The sequence below is a fragment of the Pseudorasbora parva genome, chromosome 16 (assembly GCF_024679245.1).
Source record: "Pseudorasbora parva isolate DD20220531a chromosome 16, ASM2467924v1, whole genome shotgun sequence".
NCBI classification, from domain to species: Eukaryota; Metazoa; Chordata; class Actinopteri; order Cypriniformes; family Gobionidae; genus Pseudorasbora; species Pseudorasbora parva.
This window is the reverse complement of record NC_090187.1, coordinates 16117774-16134416: the sequence shown is the minus strand read 5'-3', so window position 1 is coordinate 16134416 and position 16643 is coordinate 16117774. Positions and strand designations below refer to the sequence as shown.

At 38.4% G+C, this 16643-nt stretch overlaps 1 protein-coding gene and 1 long non-coding RNA gene across 2 annotated transcripts; both read left to right on the top strand.

Annotated features, from left to right (window-relative positions):
- Positions 1-283: 283 nt before the first annotated feature.
- Positions 284-5416, top strand: LOC137043324 (uncharacterized). The gene is made up of 5 exons (XR_010898448.1): positions 284-1238; positions 1352-1406; positions 1670-1780; positions 3756-3826; positions 3906-5416. It is a non-coding gene; the product is annotated as an uncharacterized lncRNA (long non-coding RNA).
- A 4939-nt stretch (positions 5417-10355) lies between these two features.
- On the top strand, positions 10356-13647 carry LOC137043197 (extracellular calcium-sensing receptor-like). The gene is made up of 6 exons (XM_067419382.1): positions 10356-10576; positions 10804-11095; positions 11190-12017; positions 12123-12350; positions 12519-12642; positions 12734-13647. Exons 1-6 carry the CDS (start codon positions 10356-10358, stop codon positions 13645-13647), a joined length of 2607 nt encoding a protein of 868 aa, XP_067275483.1.
- The last annotated feature ends 2996 nt before the right edge of the window (positions 13648-16643 follow it).

Genomic DNA, 16643 nt, shown 5'->3' with positions numbered 1-16643 from the left:
TAATATAAAGTGCGGCCAAATTTAAGCTTTTTTTGCGCAGAAAAAGTAATGCAAGACTGACATCTAGAGGACATTCTATGTAAAAACATCAAGTAGATATTTATATTATATTCCTAAACTATAAAACCCATTTTAAAGTATTGAAACCTTAGAATCCCCATTGAAACCTTAGAATCTCTAAATAATCATTCACAATCTCCCTGAGCAGCAAATCACTGTGAATGCAATATCCATTATTCCATCAGTACTGTTTTCTTTCCCCCTTTCTCTGTAAAAGAACTGCCCAGCAAACACAGTACGTTGTGACAACGTCGTCAGTTAGTCGTCATTTGGTCAGCGTGACATTACTTTATGACAACGTTGTGAGGACGTCGTGGTAAAGTTCCATTTTTAAAAATTTTGGCTAACGTTCCAGAAACGTCATGGGCACGTCCTCAAAAGACGTCGCTGGTTTATCCCACAGAGAACGTTGTAAGGACGTCGTGGTAAAGTTCTATTGTTTTAGAATCTTGGCTAACGTTCCAGAAACGTCATGGGCACGTCCTCAAAAGACGTCGCTAGTTTATCCCACAGAGAACGTTGTAAGGACGTCGTGGTAAAGTTCCATTTTTTTTTAAATCTTGGCTAAAGTTGCAGAAACGTTGTGGGCACGTCCTCAAAAGACGTCGCTAGTTTATCCCACAGAGAACGTTGTAAGGACGTCGTGGTAAAGTTCCATTTTTTTAAAATCTTGACTAAAGTTGCAGAAACGTTGTGGGCACGTCCTCAAAAGACGTCGCGTGTTTATCCCACGGAGAATGTTGTAGCGACGTGGCCCACTGGTCTTCATAACTTTCCAAATTGCATTATTAATTTACAAGTATTATCAAATGTATGCCATTTTGATTTATATGGGACATTTACTTAATTCATCAAATATTTTTTTAAATGAATCCACCATGTTTGCAAATCGTATTGGCAAAAACAATAAAAAAATCTAACAAAAAAAAAAAAATGCCACTATCACGTGCGGTGTCAGGAGTGGCATTTTGCATCTGAGCGGGTCATAGAACTTCAAAATGAGTTCTAAATTCATTATTTATTATTCTTGATTTTTATTCATGTAATTCTTGCTGCGTGACTTTGACGTGGTGTGTTGAACACTGGAGCGGCGCGGAGTTGCCATGGAAACGGTGCAGCAACACAACTGACAAGCCGCAAAACTTCCTCTGTCGTTGTTGTTTTCACTATACTTTCAGGTGAGTTGTCTTTAAAGTTACACAAATATTGCACACAACTGTTACTGACATTTTCCTGACATTTCTTATGTGTCATTGACACGCTTCTGTTCTGTTGAATATTTACTTTATAGAAATGTAGAGTCTTTGGAAAAAAAGTCCGTAAGCACATCAACCGTTTTCCGAACAGTAAGTTAAGTTAACGAGGCTAACGTTAACTCTATCAAGTTAATCTCTTGTTTAGGCTTTGAAGTGTAAATGAGAGGTTTTGATAGTTTTTTTCTTCTTCTGGGAATTGAATGGGTCATTGAAGGTGGCTAATTAATTGAACTAACGTTAACGTTAACGTTATGTGTTTGCTGTTAATCGACGAAGTCACTTACATTAAAAACATTAACACGGAGCGCGAAAAAAACGTGTTAACATATAATAAAATGTTCTGTGATTTTCAGAAAGGGACAAAATAACCCCTCTACAACAGAGGTGAAGCTCCCAGCAAGTTTCCAACATTTCTGAAGGAAGCTGCTGAAAGAGAAGTAGAAAACACAGGTGAACTGAAAAAGGTGATTGATTAACCTTGTCCATTTTTAACAATATTTTAACCCATTCTTTCTCTTTTCTGCATTTAACCTTTGCTGTAGCTTCTTTCCTTTTAATAAACCTGGCGTTGTATAATTTATATATTTGGCTCTGATAAAGTGTTGATGCTTTCATGCTGATGCCCTGCAGCCTGCACTGTAAAGTTAGCAGAGTTGGAGCAGATCTCCTGTCGGACAACATCTCTTAAATGGTGAGGATTTACTCACCTGCAAGCCATCCTATGTGTAAGTTATATGACATTATTCTTTCAGACGAACACAATCAGAGTTATATTAAGAAATGTCCTGGCTCTTCCAAGCTTTATAATGGCAGTGAATATTGCTTGGTTTGCTTGGTGATAAGCGGTAGGCTACGCAAGTCGACTTGCGCTAAAAAGGGTGACACCCCCCCCCATGCTATGTTTTGTTTTGCTCTAATTTCTGTACTTCTGCGTTCGTCAATACGCATGCGTCAAGGGTTATTCTTTTTAGCGCAAGTCGACTCGCGCATTGCTGACCACTGGAAGCTAGTTATTTTAGTCTATAAAGTTTTAAATATGGATATTTTTCTCACACAAACATGCCACTTTGCTTCAGATGGCCTTTATTAACCCCCGGAGCTGTGTGGCGCAATTATATGATGGATAGATGCACTTTTATGGACTTCAAAAATGAAGCATTCACTGCCATTATAAAGCTTGGATTAGCCAGGACATTTTAAAATATAACTCTGATTGTGTTCGCCTGAAGAACTTAGGGATGGCTTGGGGGTGAGTAAATCATGGGATATTTTTCATTTTGGGATGAACTAACCCTGGCATTATCACCATGTGACTAGTATGTAAAACCTCAAACATACAATAATGTTCAAAAGTTTGGTTTTGGTACAGTTCTTTGAAAAAGGTCTCTAATGTTCACCAAGATAGCATTTGCTTGATTAAAAAAAATCTGTAAAATCTAATATTTTGAAATAATATTAAAATTCTAAATAATTGGGTTCTATTTGAATATATTATAAAATGTAGTTTATTCTTGTGATCAAAGCTTAATTTTCAGCATCATTACTCCAGTCTTCAGTGTCACATGATCCTTCAGAAATCATTCTAATATGAGGATTTTATTCATCAAGGAATCCATAAAAATGCACCATGGTTTACACAAAAATATGAAACAGCACAACTGTTGTCAACACTGCTAATAATCATAAATGTTTTTGTGAGCAGCAAATCATCATATGAGAATGAGTTCTGAAGGATCATGTAACACTGAAGACTGGTGTATTGATGTTGAAAATTCAGCTTTAATCACAGGAATATTAAAATAATAATAATAATAATAATTTTACAATGTAAAATAGCTGTTTTCAATTTAAAGGGTTAGTTCTACCAAACCTTTAAATCCTGTCATCAATTCCTCTCCCTCTTGTTGATACAAACCTGTAAGACCTTCATTCATCTTCAGACAGCAATTTAATTAACACTTTCAAGGCCCAGAAAGGATGTAGACATCAATAATTACAATGTTAATGAGACTGGCACAGGCTAGATCAAAATTGTGGAATTAAGTTATTTTTGCACACAAAAAGTATTCTTGTTGCTTCGTAACATTAAGGTTGAACCACTGGAGTCACATGGACTATTTTAACAATGTTTTTACTACCTTTCTGGGCCTTGTGTTGCAGTCTTTGGAGGGGTCAGAAAGCTTTTGGATTTCATCAAAAATATTTTCATTTGTGTCTGAAGATGAACAAAGGTCTAACAGGTTTGGAACAACATAAGGTGAGGAATTAATGACAGAATTGACATTTTTGGGTGAATTATCACTTTAAATATATATTACAGTTTGTACTGTATTTTTGATCAAATAAATGCAGCCTTGGTGACTGTTGAGTAAAAGAGACTCTTTCAAAAGCATAAAAAACATAGATTAGCAACATTAATAAGGTTCTCCTCTGTTTCAGCTGCCAGAAAATGATGAAGATGTGACAGTGTAGCTCGGGATAAGGAAGAGGATGAAGAGGAGGAAGAACACGTAAGTAAAAAAAAACAAAACAATTATACCTTTTTAACAAAAAGCAATACACCTACAATAGTATGGCTTTTTTTTTCAGCTTCCAGTTTACAAAGATCCAAAGTGAATATATAGAGCCCATCCTCCTATCCTATCCTCAGAAGACCCTGCCCTCCGCTGGTGGGGTAAGAAAGACCCTCTTCCTCTTCTCTCACAGCTCTCCATCTCCCTCTGCCTCATCAACACTGTCTGAAGCTTTTTCCACAGCTGGGACACAGTCAGGAATGAGCGGTCTCAGATTCTTCCTGAGAAAGTCATCATGCTCATTTTCTTGAACAAAAAAAAAACCTGTTGATGTATATTTTGGCCCAATAATACAGAAAAGATGCTAGGACTCTATGTAGTGTTTTTTACATATCTCTTTATGAACGTAGGACTATAGCTCAAGGACTATATATCTTTTGTAACTGTCACATTGTTCAGGTTTAGCTACAGGTAGGGAAGCAATAAAGCACATCACCACCAGACATTTGTAGCAGGTGCCTCACAGGACATGCAGGACATTTCTGCAAATAAAAGTAATAATAAAGAAACTGATTAATCTTTTTTTCCATGTCTTTTTTGTGCTAAATTATTGAGAGTAGTACCAATATGAGTATTGATAAGTATAAGTGAGAAAATCCTTAACTACTCCCATCCCTAATAAGACAATAAAATATTTTAATAATTGGTTACATTGCTTATTATGTTGTTTGTTTGATTAATGAATGGATGTGTTACATTTCTGTACTCATAATTTGTTAACACTTTACACTGTTCAAATGTTGACTTAATATTTGTAGCCTACAAAGTAACACTGAATAAATGCTGATTATTAAATTAATGCAGTGTGGTTTTGAGCCATTTTCTATTACAATTTAATAGGGGTTTGTATCGTTTTTTTATTATCTACAAGTACATAATCCCTAAATATATTAACTAAAAACAAAACAAACGTATTAATAAGGTTTTACAGCAGATAATTAAATGTTTGAGTGTATCAGGTCTATGTGGATTTCAAGGTTATGGACCAAGCACATCTTCATTTCCCGGACTAAAGGTGAGATTATTCAAATAAAGGTGGACGTGGTATTTTGGTCGTTAGGACGTACCTGCCACGTTCCAGCGACATATCATAATAACGTCGCCACGACGAATACAGGAATCACAAAGTTACGTCGCTGGAACGTTACCTGGTATGTCGCTGCGACTAATATGGTCCATTGAGGTTACGTCCTCACAACATGCCAGTTTGGTCGTTGAGACGTGATCATCACGTTATAGCAACGTCCCACTATAACGTCGTCACGACGATTATGGGAATCACAAAGTTACGTCACTGGAACGTTATTAGGTACGTCGCTACGATGAATATGGTCCTTTAAGGTTACGTTCTCACAACATGCCAGTTTGGTCGTTGGGACGTGCTCGTCACGTTCCAGCAACGTCCCACTATAACGTCGCCACGACGATTATGGGAATCACAAAGTTACGTCACTGGAACGTTATATGGTACGTCGCTACGACGAATATGGTTCGGTCCGGTTACGTCTTCACAACGTAACTGTGTTAGCTGGGTGGTTCTATCAGTCCAGAAGTTGTCATTACTTAAAGGCACAATATTTATGATTTTTTAGATTAAAATATTCAAAAACCACTATACAACAATGTTATATATTTTGTTGACTTTAGATTATCTCACGTTTCCAAGAATGTTTAAATTCAAAGAAATATGTTATTTTAACCAGGACAATGGACCGTGTCCATGTATTGCCTATCAATGAAATTTACGTAGAGAAAATACGTATTTGTTTGCAGAAACCATGGAAACACCAAAGACACTTTAATATATTATGCAGGGCTCGAAATTAGCGCTTGTCTGGAACTAGTGGATTTTATTTTAACAAAAAATAACTACTGAATCACCAAAATGCAAAAATTATTCTGCATTAATTTAGTGTAAGTGGCGATCGATACAGTGTATAATAGTATAATATGTAATGAACTGAAAGTCAGAAGGTTGCACTGTTTGCTTGTGCAGCCTCTCGAGGAGAAATTGAAACAAATAATCACTGCGCACACGGAGAACCTGTAGTAAACATCTAAAATGTGAAGTTTTTATATTTATAACATATGATACAGTCAAAGAAAATCACACAAACAGTGATGAACAGTACCAGTTTTGGCCACAATCTTATATACAGTTATTTATAGACTGACCTGCTGCCACCCACTGGTGGTTTAGTTTCATGTTTAAACATATTTTCCAACATTTCTTATTTATTTATTCAAAAACACAAATCTCATAACATTATTTAATGCTATTGTAATTTTTCAGCGTAAATTATTTAATTTGATTGGTAATAGCCCTGTAGTGTTTTATTTTTGTATGTATAGATCAAATTTAAGAATATAATATGAAACCTGAAGCATAGCCTATATTTCATTAGCCTGGATGCCAGCCGAACTTAGCACCGCCCACAACATTTTTAGGTCGGGCAGTTCGGTCTGGCCTTGCTCCATAGAGGAGTAATTATCCCCGAACAGAAACTGTTCGGACCAATGAAATCATCAGGGCGGGCTTTAGACGACGATGGACAGATGATCAACAGTAACGTAATCATGCATCAATTTTTTTGAATCCTAAACGGAGAGCTTGTTTGTATATGCATTCACCGTCACAATTTCTCTCAGAAATGATGATCATGTTGGGTAAGTACTCTGTGTATCATTAAATTATTTAATTTTTTTACAACACCGGCAAAGATCGTTTATTCCAGCCTGATTTCAGTGCACGTGCAGACAGGGTTGCCAAGTTTTTACAACAAAACCCGCCAACTACTAGTCCTAAACAATAGCTTCTCGGGGGGTTCTCCGGGGGGTTTGTTTGGGGGGTAAAATATGTGTTATTTTGACAGGGTTGCCTGCTAAAATTTGCACTCATGGGTCTATATCACATAATAGTCGCTTCAACCCGCGGACATAGAAAATGAGGGAGTGCAGAATTATTAGGCATTAATATTATCATATTATAATATATTTAATTATAATAATTAAATTAATATTATAATATTAATATTATAATATATTAATATTATAATATTTAACTCATTAATATCAAAGCTGAATATTTTTGGAAGTTTTAGTTTTAGCTATTTTAGGGGGATATCTGTGTGTGCAGGTGACTATTACTGTGCATAATTATTAGGCAACTTAACAAAAAACAAATGTATACCCATTTCAATTATTTATTTTTACCAGTGAAACATCGCAACATTCACAAATATACATTTCTGACATTCAAAAACCAAACAAAAACAAATCAGTGACCAATATAGCCACCTTTCTTTGCAAGGACACTCAAAAGCCTGCCATCCATGGATTCTGTCAGTGTTTTGATCTGTTCACCATCAACATTGCATGCAGCAGCAACCACAGCCTCCCAGACACTGTTCAGAGAGGTGTACTGTTTTCCCTCCTTGTAAATCGCACATTTGTTGATGGACCACAGGTTCTCAATGGGATTTAGATCAGGTGAACAAGGAGGCCATATCATTCGATTTTCTTCTTTTATACCCTTTCTTGCCAGCCACGCTGTGGAGTACTTGGACGCATGTGATGGAGCATTGTCCTGCATGAAAATCATGTTTTTCTTGAAGGATGCAGACTTCTTCCTGTACCACTGCTTGAAGAGGGTGTCTTCCAGAAACTGGCAGTAGGACAGGGAGTTGAGCTTGACTCCATCCTCAACCCGAAAAGGCCCCACAAGCTCATCTTTGATGATACCATCCCAAACCAGTACTCCACCTCCACCTTGCTGGCGTCTGAGTCGGACTGGAGCTCTCTGCCCTTTACCAATCCTGCCACGGGCCCATCCATCTGGCCCATCAAGACTCACTCTCATTTCATCAGTCCATAAAACCTTTGAAAAATCAGTCTTGAGATATTTCTTGGCCCAGTCTTGACGTTTCAGCTTGTGTGTCTTGTTCAGTGGTGGTCGACTTTCTGCCTTTCTTACCTTGGCCATGTCTCTGAGTATTGCACTCCTTGTGCTTTTGGGCACTCCAGTGATGTTGCAGCTCTGAAATATGGCCAAACTGGTGGCAAGTTGCATCTTGGCAGCTGCACGCTTGACTTTTCTCAGTTCACGGGCAGTTATTTTGCGCCTTGATTTTTCCACACGCTTCTTGCGACCCTGTTGACTATTTTGCTTGATTGTTCGATGATCACGCTTCAGAAGCTTGGCTATTTTAAGACTGCTGCATCCCTCTGCAATATATCTCACTATTTTTGACTTTTCTGAGCCTATCAAGTCTTTCTTTTGACCCATTTTGCCAAAGGAAAGGAAGTTGCCTAATAATTATGCACACCTGATATAGGGTGTTGATGTCATTAGACCACACCCCTTCTCATTACAGAGATGCACATCACCTAATATGCTTAATTGGTAGTAGGCTTTCCAGCCTATACAGCTTGGAGTAAGACAACATGCATAACGAGGATGATGTGGTCAAAATACTCATTTGCCTAATAATTCTGCACTCCCTGTAAATTATAACACACTCACAAAAAAAAAAAAAAAAAAAAAAACACTTTTTCTTGATTTACCACAAGTATCTTGATTTAGTTTTTACCTAATATTGATTACTGCTTACTGTGTCTCATAGTAGCCGCCGAGCGAACGCACGGTGTAGCATTATAACATCAGATTCAACACTCTCAAATATATCTAACATGATAAAACAGTGCTGATTTACCCCACATACACATGATTGATAGAAGCGGAAGTGGTCGTCTGCGGCATAATAATAGCCCTACTGCTCTCAAGTTGTGTGTCACATATGTCAATCAATAGCAATGGACCCTTTTCATAGACTGTGATTACGTGTTGTAACGGTTTGTATCCTATTACTTTTGCATCAAATGACACAAAAACAAGTTACCGCTGCTGTGAAGGTGTTTCTAATACACCGTCTATGGGAGTGATGATAAAAGTAACATCTCTCTTTCTATTCACTGCTGTTATCAGTCTCACTCTAATTTTCCCCTCTTTTTAAAAGTTGTGAAATCACTATTGTTGGGTTTTTCTTTTCCTATTTGAGAAAATGGGGACAACAAAATATATATTTATTGTATTCTTTCATTCACCGCTATAAAAGTTAATCCAACAATGATGACTTCTGCTCTAAGAAACCCGGAAATGTGAAAAGAGTCTATCAGTCCAGCTGCCACGTTCAAACCAATGGCTTTCAGCCCCACCCTGCTTCATACTATTCATTCGGGTCACATGACGTCACTACGTACAGCTTTGCGCCACCATCTTTACGGCTGACGGTCTCAGTAATGCCTGCAATATGTTGTGCTGTTGGCTGCAACAACAGCTGAAAGAGGAACCCCAAACTGGTATTCTATTATTTTATGAAGAACAAAATGTTAAATAATAAATATTATTTCATAGCCTTCTGCTTGTACTATCATAAAGGGATGATGTTGTATGTTTCTGAATGAATGAATGAATGAATGAATTATATTTTTGGTATGTTCTCTTTGGAGGCTTAACTGCCATGTGTTTATGAGCTCAAGTGTTTTATTGAGATGATCTGATTTTTGATGTTTCAATTAATCAAAAACAGGTCAGGAAAAGTCAGGGAGATTTGGTTTTGATTAATTCGCTTCGGAAGTTAAAAGATAAAAGATAAAAGCCCGCTTATTTAACTACACAGACAGTGAGTGCATTTACATGCATGTTCTGATTATGCCTAATAAGTCAACGAACATGGTCATGTAAACGCTGTAACCCGTTTTCTTTTATCAGAGTAGAAACGGCGTATGGCAAGGAGCGAGGTGAGGGACTGTGAGAGCGGGCCGGTGGCGAGTGATGAGTGCCAGCTACGCGCCACACAGTCTCTTCTCACGGCGGAGCGAAGACCGTGGAAGAAAGGACCAGGCCTGGATTTATGTTATGTTTTATTATGTGTGTGCATTCAGTCATCCGTGAGGGGCTGCCCGCCTTACTTTCGTTTTGTTTAGTTTTATTTGATTAAAGTCTTAGAATGTTCGCCGGTTCCCGCCTCCTTCCTTCCCATCTATGAACCCCCGTTACACGGCGTAAGCATAAACCAGTCGTCACAGGGAGTTTTTTGCCTCTTACCCCGATTTTGCGCGGCATGTAAATGCATTAACCTGCTTTCTGTCGATCCCCACTGTATGGGGAGGGGTTATGTACAATATATATTATATTTAATAACTGACAAAAGAAAACTGGGGGTAACAAATAAGGATCGGAGTCTAAAGTAGAAATCTTCTCCAGGTATCTCTGAATAAGCAAACTCTAGCGTTGAAAATTACATATTGTGCCTTTAGCACAGATTAGGAAAATACAGCGATAGGAGGATAATATCCTGATTTCTAGGGATGCCCATTTAGCATCGCCTACTCTTTTTAAAGTAACACCCACACAATATTCATCATAAATAAATGAGCTGAGTGGTTGATTGCCTCAGAAATAGAGATGTGGTTCACTCTGTGCATCTGCCTGAATCTGTCCTTTAACTTTATTTTGGCAGCTTCAATCCTCAGATCAGGTACCTGTCAGCTTCAGGGACACTTCAGGTTGAATGGAATGTACCAGGATGGAGATGTTATATTTGGAGGCCTGTTTGAGGTTAATTTTCTCACAGTGTTTCCAGAGCTGAGCTTCAGAACTAAGCCGGAACCACCATACTGTGAGCAGTGAGTCTAGAGTGGATAAGGACAGCAACACAAGGCTAAAATAAAAAGACAACACTAGGAAAATATACCTTAAAAAAAAGCAATCATCATCTTGCATTCAATGTTAACTGCTATTGTGGATTTGTTCAAATTATTTGTTACTCCTTCATTAATTGATTTAATCATATTTGTACTAATAATTCCTTTTCAGATGAGTTAAATATCAACTTTCTCTTGCTTTTTCATAGATTTGATATGGAAAGCTTCCAGCAGGCACAGACAATGGCTTTTGCAATAGATGAGATCAATAAGAATCCAAACCTGCTGCCTAACATCACTCTTGGTTACCATGTTTATGACAACTGTGTGATGCTAGGAATGGCGTTCCGGGCTGCCATATCCCTGGCTAGTGGGACAGAGGAGTCCTTCTCAAACCTAAACTGCACTGGTCCACCACCAGTGATTGGAATTGTGGGGGATTCAAGTTCAACTGCTTCCATTGCGATTTCCAGTATTCTGGGGCTGTTTCGAGTACCTATAGTATGAAGTAGTTTTTTCATAAGTACTGATTATTTTTTGTTAAATGTTACTTTTACTTTAAGTGTTTTCTTCTTCTGTCTTTCCCTCTAATTAGGTTAGTCACTATGCCACCTGCTCCTGTTTAAGTGACAGGAAAAAGTACCCCTCTTTCTTCAGAACAATCCCCAGTGATGCCTTCCAAGTGCGGGCTATTGCACAGATTTTAAAATATTTTGGATGGACCTGGGTTGGTCTCGTCTACAGTGATGATGACTATGGCATCTACGCCACTCAGTTCTTCCAGCAGGAAATGCAGCTGTTTGGTGGCTGTATCGCTTTTTCTGAAATCCTTCCCCATGATAACAACTTCAGAGATATTCAACATATAACAGCAGTGATTCAGGCCTCTACAGCTAGAGTGGTGGTTGTTTTTTCCACGCCATCCTTTTTGATACCTTTATTGGATGATGTGGTGTTGCAGAACATAACAGGCAGACAGTGGATTGCGAGTGAAGCTTGGGCCACCTCTCTTGTACACCACACTCCACGTTTACTGCCCTTTCTACGAGGCACACTGGGGATAGCCATTAGGCGTGGAGAGATCCAGGGGCTTCATGAATTTCTTCTACGTCTCCGTCCCACCAATGATCCACAAAATAATATGTTGCGGATCTTCTGGGAGAACATGTTTAGGTGCACTTTTGAATCTGGAAGTAAAGTGACAGATGGAGAGCAAGTGAAAAAGGTTTGTACAGGACAGGAGGATTTGAGGACAACAGACACACCATATACTGATGTTTCAGAGCTGAGGGCCTCTTATAATGTGTATAAAGCAGTTTATGCCCTAGCACATGCGCTTCATGACCTGATGCAGTGTGAGGAGGGTAGAGGACCATTCCATAGGAACAAATGTGCTGACATAACAAACCTTAAACCCTGGCAGGTAAGACACACAGGTACACAGGTACATAAGCACAGGTACCCACAGCTACATTCATTAAAAAAATACATATACATTTAACCCCTGTCCTGTCTACAAACTGCACAGCTGGTTCACTATCTACAGAAAGTGAACTTTAACACAGGCTTTGGGGATCATGTGTCGTTTGATAAGAATGGAGATGCTCTGGCCATCTATGATGTCTTGAACTGGCAGCCAGGCTCTGATGGGTCAATAAGAGTCCAAGCTGTTGGTGTGGTAAATGAAGAGGCAGCAACAGGGACGATGCTGACACTGGATGAGGAGGCAATATATTGGAACTTTGAGCCAAAAGAAGTAACTAACATTGCTTTTTAATGTCACTGCTTTTGCAGATATATAAATATAGCAACAGTCAAAGCTTTGAAAATTTAAAGAAAAATGAAGTAATAGAAAGGCCAAGCTTGTCATTATTTCAAGAGATGACAGACAAACATGTGAATAACAACAGATTGTCTCTTTCAGACCCCAAGGTCTGTGTGCAGTGAGAGCTGCCCCCCAGGCACCAGACGAGCAATGAGGAAGGGCCTTCCTGTCTGCTGTTTTGACTGCGTGCCGTGCGGAGATGGAGAAATTTCTAATACAACAGGTGAGATGTTTATTTTTGGCAAATGTGTAATTTAATTTTAAAATAATTTATGTTTAAAATCTTCACCTTCTATCTTTTTATTAAATCTCAGATGCAAATGATTGCACAATATGTCCAGATGAGTTCTGGTCCAATACAGATAAGGATAAGTGTATCCCTAAAGAAATTGAGTTTTTATCGTACGGGGATCCTCTAGGCATCTCTCTGACCACTGTTTCCCTGCTTGGCACCTGTTTCTGTGCTCTTGTGATGGTCATCTTTACTCATCACCGTAACACTCCCATAGTGCGCGCCAACAATTCAGAGCTCAGTTTTCTGCTCCTGGTGTCACTCAAACTGTGTTTCCTCTGTGCGCTACTGTTCATTGGTCAGCCACAGTTGTGGACATGTCAGTTAAGACATGCTGTGTTTGGCATAAGCTTTGTCCTGTGCATCTCCAGCATCCTAGTCAAGACTATGGTGGTAATAGCGGTGTTCAAAGCATCTCGACCAGAGGGCCAAGGTGCATTAAAATGGTTTGGAGTAGCTCAACAAAGATGCACAGTTCTGGTCCTAACAGCCATCCAGGTTGTGATATGTGCAGTCTGGCTATCAACTGCCTCTCCAACACCCCATAAAAATATCCAGTATATCCGTTCTAAAATAGTTTTTGAATGTGCTATTGGCTCAGTGGCTGGTTTTTCTATGCTGCTGGCATACATTGGACTCTTGGCAGCAGTGAGCTTCCTATTAGCCTTCCTGGCAAGAAATCTTCCAGATCATTTTAATGAAGCAAAGTTCATTACTTTTAGTATGTTGATCTTCTGTGCTGTGTGGATTGCATTTATTCCAGCATATGTCAGCTCACCTGGGAAATATGCAGTGGCTGTGGAGATATTTGCCATTTTAGCTTCTAGTTTTGGATTATTGGTGGCCATATTTGCCCCAAAGTGCTACATCATCCTTTTACATCCAGAGAAAAACACTAAAAAGGCCATCATGGGAAGAGAAACACACAAAAAATGATATTTTATTAACAAAGCTTGATGGTGTTGGTTGTGGTGGTCTGAGGTTGGCCTAGATTTCTAGCTTGGAGCCCATGCACAGCAAATACAAATATGTTGTACTGTATTAGATATGTGCAAACTCATGAAATAGTTTTACATTGTGATGTAAAATTGTGGACCCTGACACTACTTATTCAATTGGGCTCTCAACACTGTAAACAAATAAGCAAAATGGTTGTAATGTCTGCTGTTTTGTAGTATCATAATTATTAAGATTAGGCATGCAACGGTAAATGTATTTGTACCGAAAATGTTTGTTATGTGTGTTTTTTTTTTGTGTTTTTTTTGGCATGCATGTTTTCCAAAAGAAAGCAGTTGTTTTTTGTTTTTTACTGCACTTTGTTTTTTATATAAAGCTCTGGCCAAAAGTATTGTCAGTGACATAGATTTTGTGTTTCGGAAAGATTGCAGTTATAACAGTTATAAGCATTTCATATGTTTTAAAAGCTTTTATTGCCAAAACATTTAATTTTTTGCAAAGAATCAATATGTACAATGTTGGTCCTTCTTCTTCATAACCTCTGCATTTAACTCTGGACCAAATACTGACTGATGGTGATCCATTCTTGCCTTATTACTGCAATGCTTAGAACTGATCACAGTTTTGACTAATGCTTGCCCACTTGCCTTCGGAAGATTGACTACAGGTTCACTATGGGATTAAGATCTGGGGAATTGCCTGGCCATAAATCCAAAATTTCAATGTTAATGATCTCTGAGCCACTTCATTATCACTGCCTTGTCACATGGGTGAATGTGATTTCACCAAATACATGTTCCTGGATAAACATCTTTGTTAATCCTGAAATAACATTCCAATCAACCAATCAGATTTGAATGAACTTTTAAAAGTTCCTTTTATGTCAACTCTTATGAAAATATTTGTATTCAAGTGCTACACTGTCAAAAAAAGAGTACAAAGTTGTACCTTTTAAGGTACAAGTGGCCGTCACTGGGGCTGTACCCTTAAGGGTTCATTTTTGTACATCTAAGCTCCAACCCTACTAAGCCACCACAATATAACACATGGCTCCCAGCATGCATTGCAGCATTAAGTATGTCACCATTGTTGAGATTCATATGCTGATTCTTGATATATGTGTACATCTAATCTTCCCTCCCTTAGAATGTATGATCTGTGGCAAAAAAGTATTGTTGGTGAATATTCTTTGTTATTATTTTCATACAGTGATGAGTTTAGTCAAACATTATTCTTCATGACACATATTATGGCTTCTTTGTTTTTTTACAATTGTGTTTTATTTACACTGTAACAAACTTGCTTAAAATTCCAAGTCAAACTGACCACCTAAAGGAAACACTTATCTCCATAATGGTGACTTTTTTCAATAAAACATCAAAATCTAAACCTGTTAATTCTCAATAAGAGCTTCTATAGATGTCTTTCAGGATTGGAACCAATCTCTGCAAGACAGCAACTCACTAGGACCAAACTGAGGGAAAAAATGGCACATTTGTACCCTAAATTGTGTAAGGGTTAGTTCACCCAAAAATTAAATTTCTTTCATTAATGGCTCACCCCAATGTCGTTCCACACCCGTAAGATCTCTGTTCATCCTCAGAATACAGTTTTAGATATTTTAGATTTAATCCAAGGCCTTTCTGTCCTTTGAACGCAAGTGTATGCCTACTTGATGTCCACGTCCAGTAAGTAATAAAAACCTCAAAGTAGTCCCTATGTGACATCAGATGGTTAGTAGGGATGTCCCGATCAGGTTTTTTTGCCCTCGAGTCCGAGTCCGAGTCATTTGATTTTGAGTATTTGCCGATACCGAGTCCCGATCCGATACTTCTATAAAACATAAAAAAAGAATAAAGAAGAGCGAAAAAACGAACCAGGATGTTCCTTATTTTTTATTTTATTCACCTTATTTTAACATTCAACAACTCTAACAAACAGAGCACTTCTGTGAGGTAGCCTGAACAATCAAGTAATAAATAACAAATTCTTCACTTTTGGATTTTAGTGCAACAGTAAATATAAAAAAGTCCGGGACCGGAGTTGCGCAGTAGAGGAAGTACAACGGCGATATCAAAAGCACACCCATACTCTCACAGATGCAGAACAATTAATTATGTTGGTGTGAAATAAACAGTTATGGAAAATTAAATTAAATTAAATAATCTGCTCCCAAAAATCCTGAAAAAATCTGTAAGTGCCTCAGTGACAACTTCACTCAGAGAAGACGTCGATCTCAGCTGTCAATCATGACATCATTAGTTTTTAGGTAGAGAAATTGAATAAAGTAGGCTAATTAAATGTAAAATAGCTGCATATTTAACTGTTTAAATTAAAGAATAATCCTTACAAAAGCTATTTAATCAAGAGCAGTGAGTAATTCCTTATCTTTTGTTTGACATTAAACAGACAGCAGTAAAGGTTACTGCCCCTTTAAGACCTAATGGAAGGCTCTGCGTCGTCTTTCTCGACTGTATAAAGTCCTCTTAAGGCATATTCAGACTATGTCTGCTTGGATACTCATCAAGATGGACATGCTGACATACTTCTTGTGTGAGTTGGTCCGTTTAAGCGCAAGTCTTAAAAGAGAACTCAATATTTGCGCGCTGTGAGACGAGTGCGCGCTTTCGGATGATGCACAGAGACAGATCAGCGCGCGCGTTCTCATTCGCGTCTTCTGGCGAATATGCACGGCCCACGGGTGATATTAGCGCTGTTGTAATGTATCACCGAGGGGCCAGCACGTGTATCCATCTACAGAAACATACATAAAGCATTATTTTCAAGTTACAACCCATATTATTGATGCGTCATCATGCTCAGCTCACCCCAGAATATACATTATATCCGAGTCCTGATCGGGTAACGTCCGATTCCGATCGAGTCTGAAATCACGTGATCGGGCCCGATTTCCGATCATGTGATCGGATCGGGACATCCCTAATGGTTAGTTAGACTCTTTTAAAGCATCAACA

Bases quoted from the DNA above. Each gene is read 5' to 3' on its own strand.
- LOC137043197 (XM_067419382.1), top strand. From the start codon at position 10,356: ATGTGGTTCACTCTGTGCATCTGCCTGAATCTGTCCTTTAACTTTATT. The intron at 10,577-10,803 runs GTGAGTCTAGAG...GCTTTTTCATAG, and splicing joins GAACCACCATACTGTGAGCA to ATTTGATATGGAAAGCTTCC. The intron at 11,096-11,189 runs GTATGAAGTAGT...CCCTCTAATTAG, and splicing joins GGCTGTTTCGAGTACCTATA to GTTAGTCACTATGCCACCTG.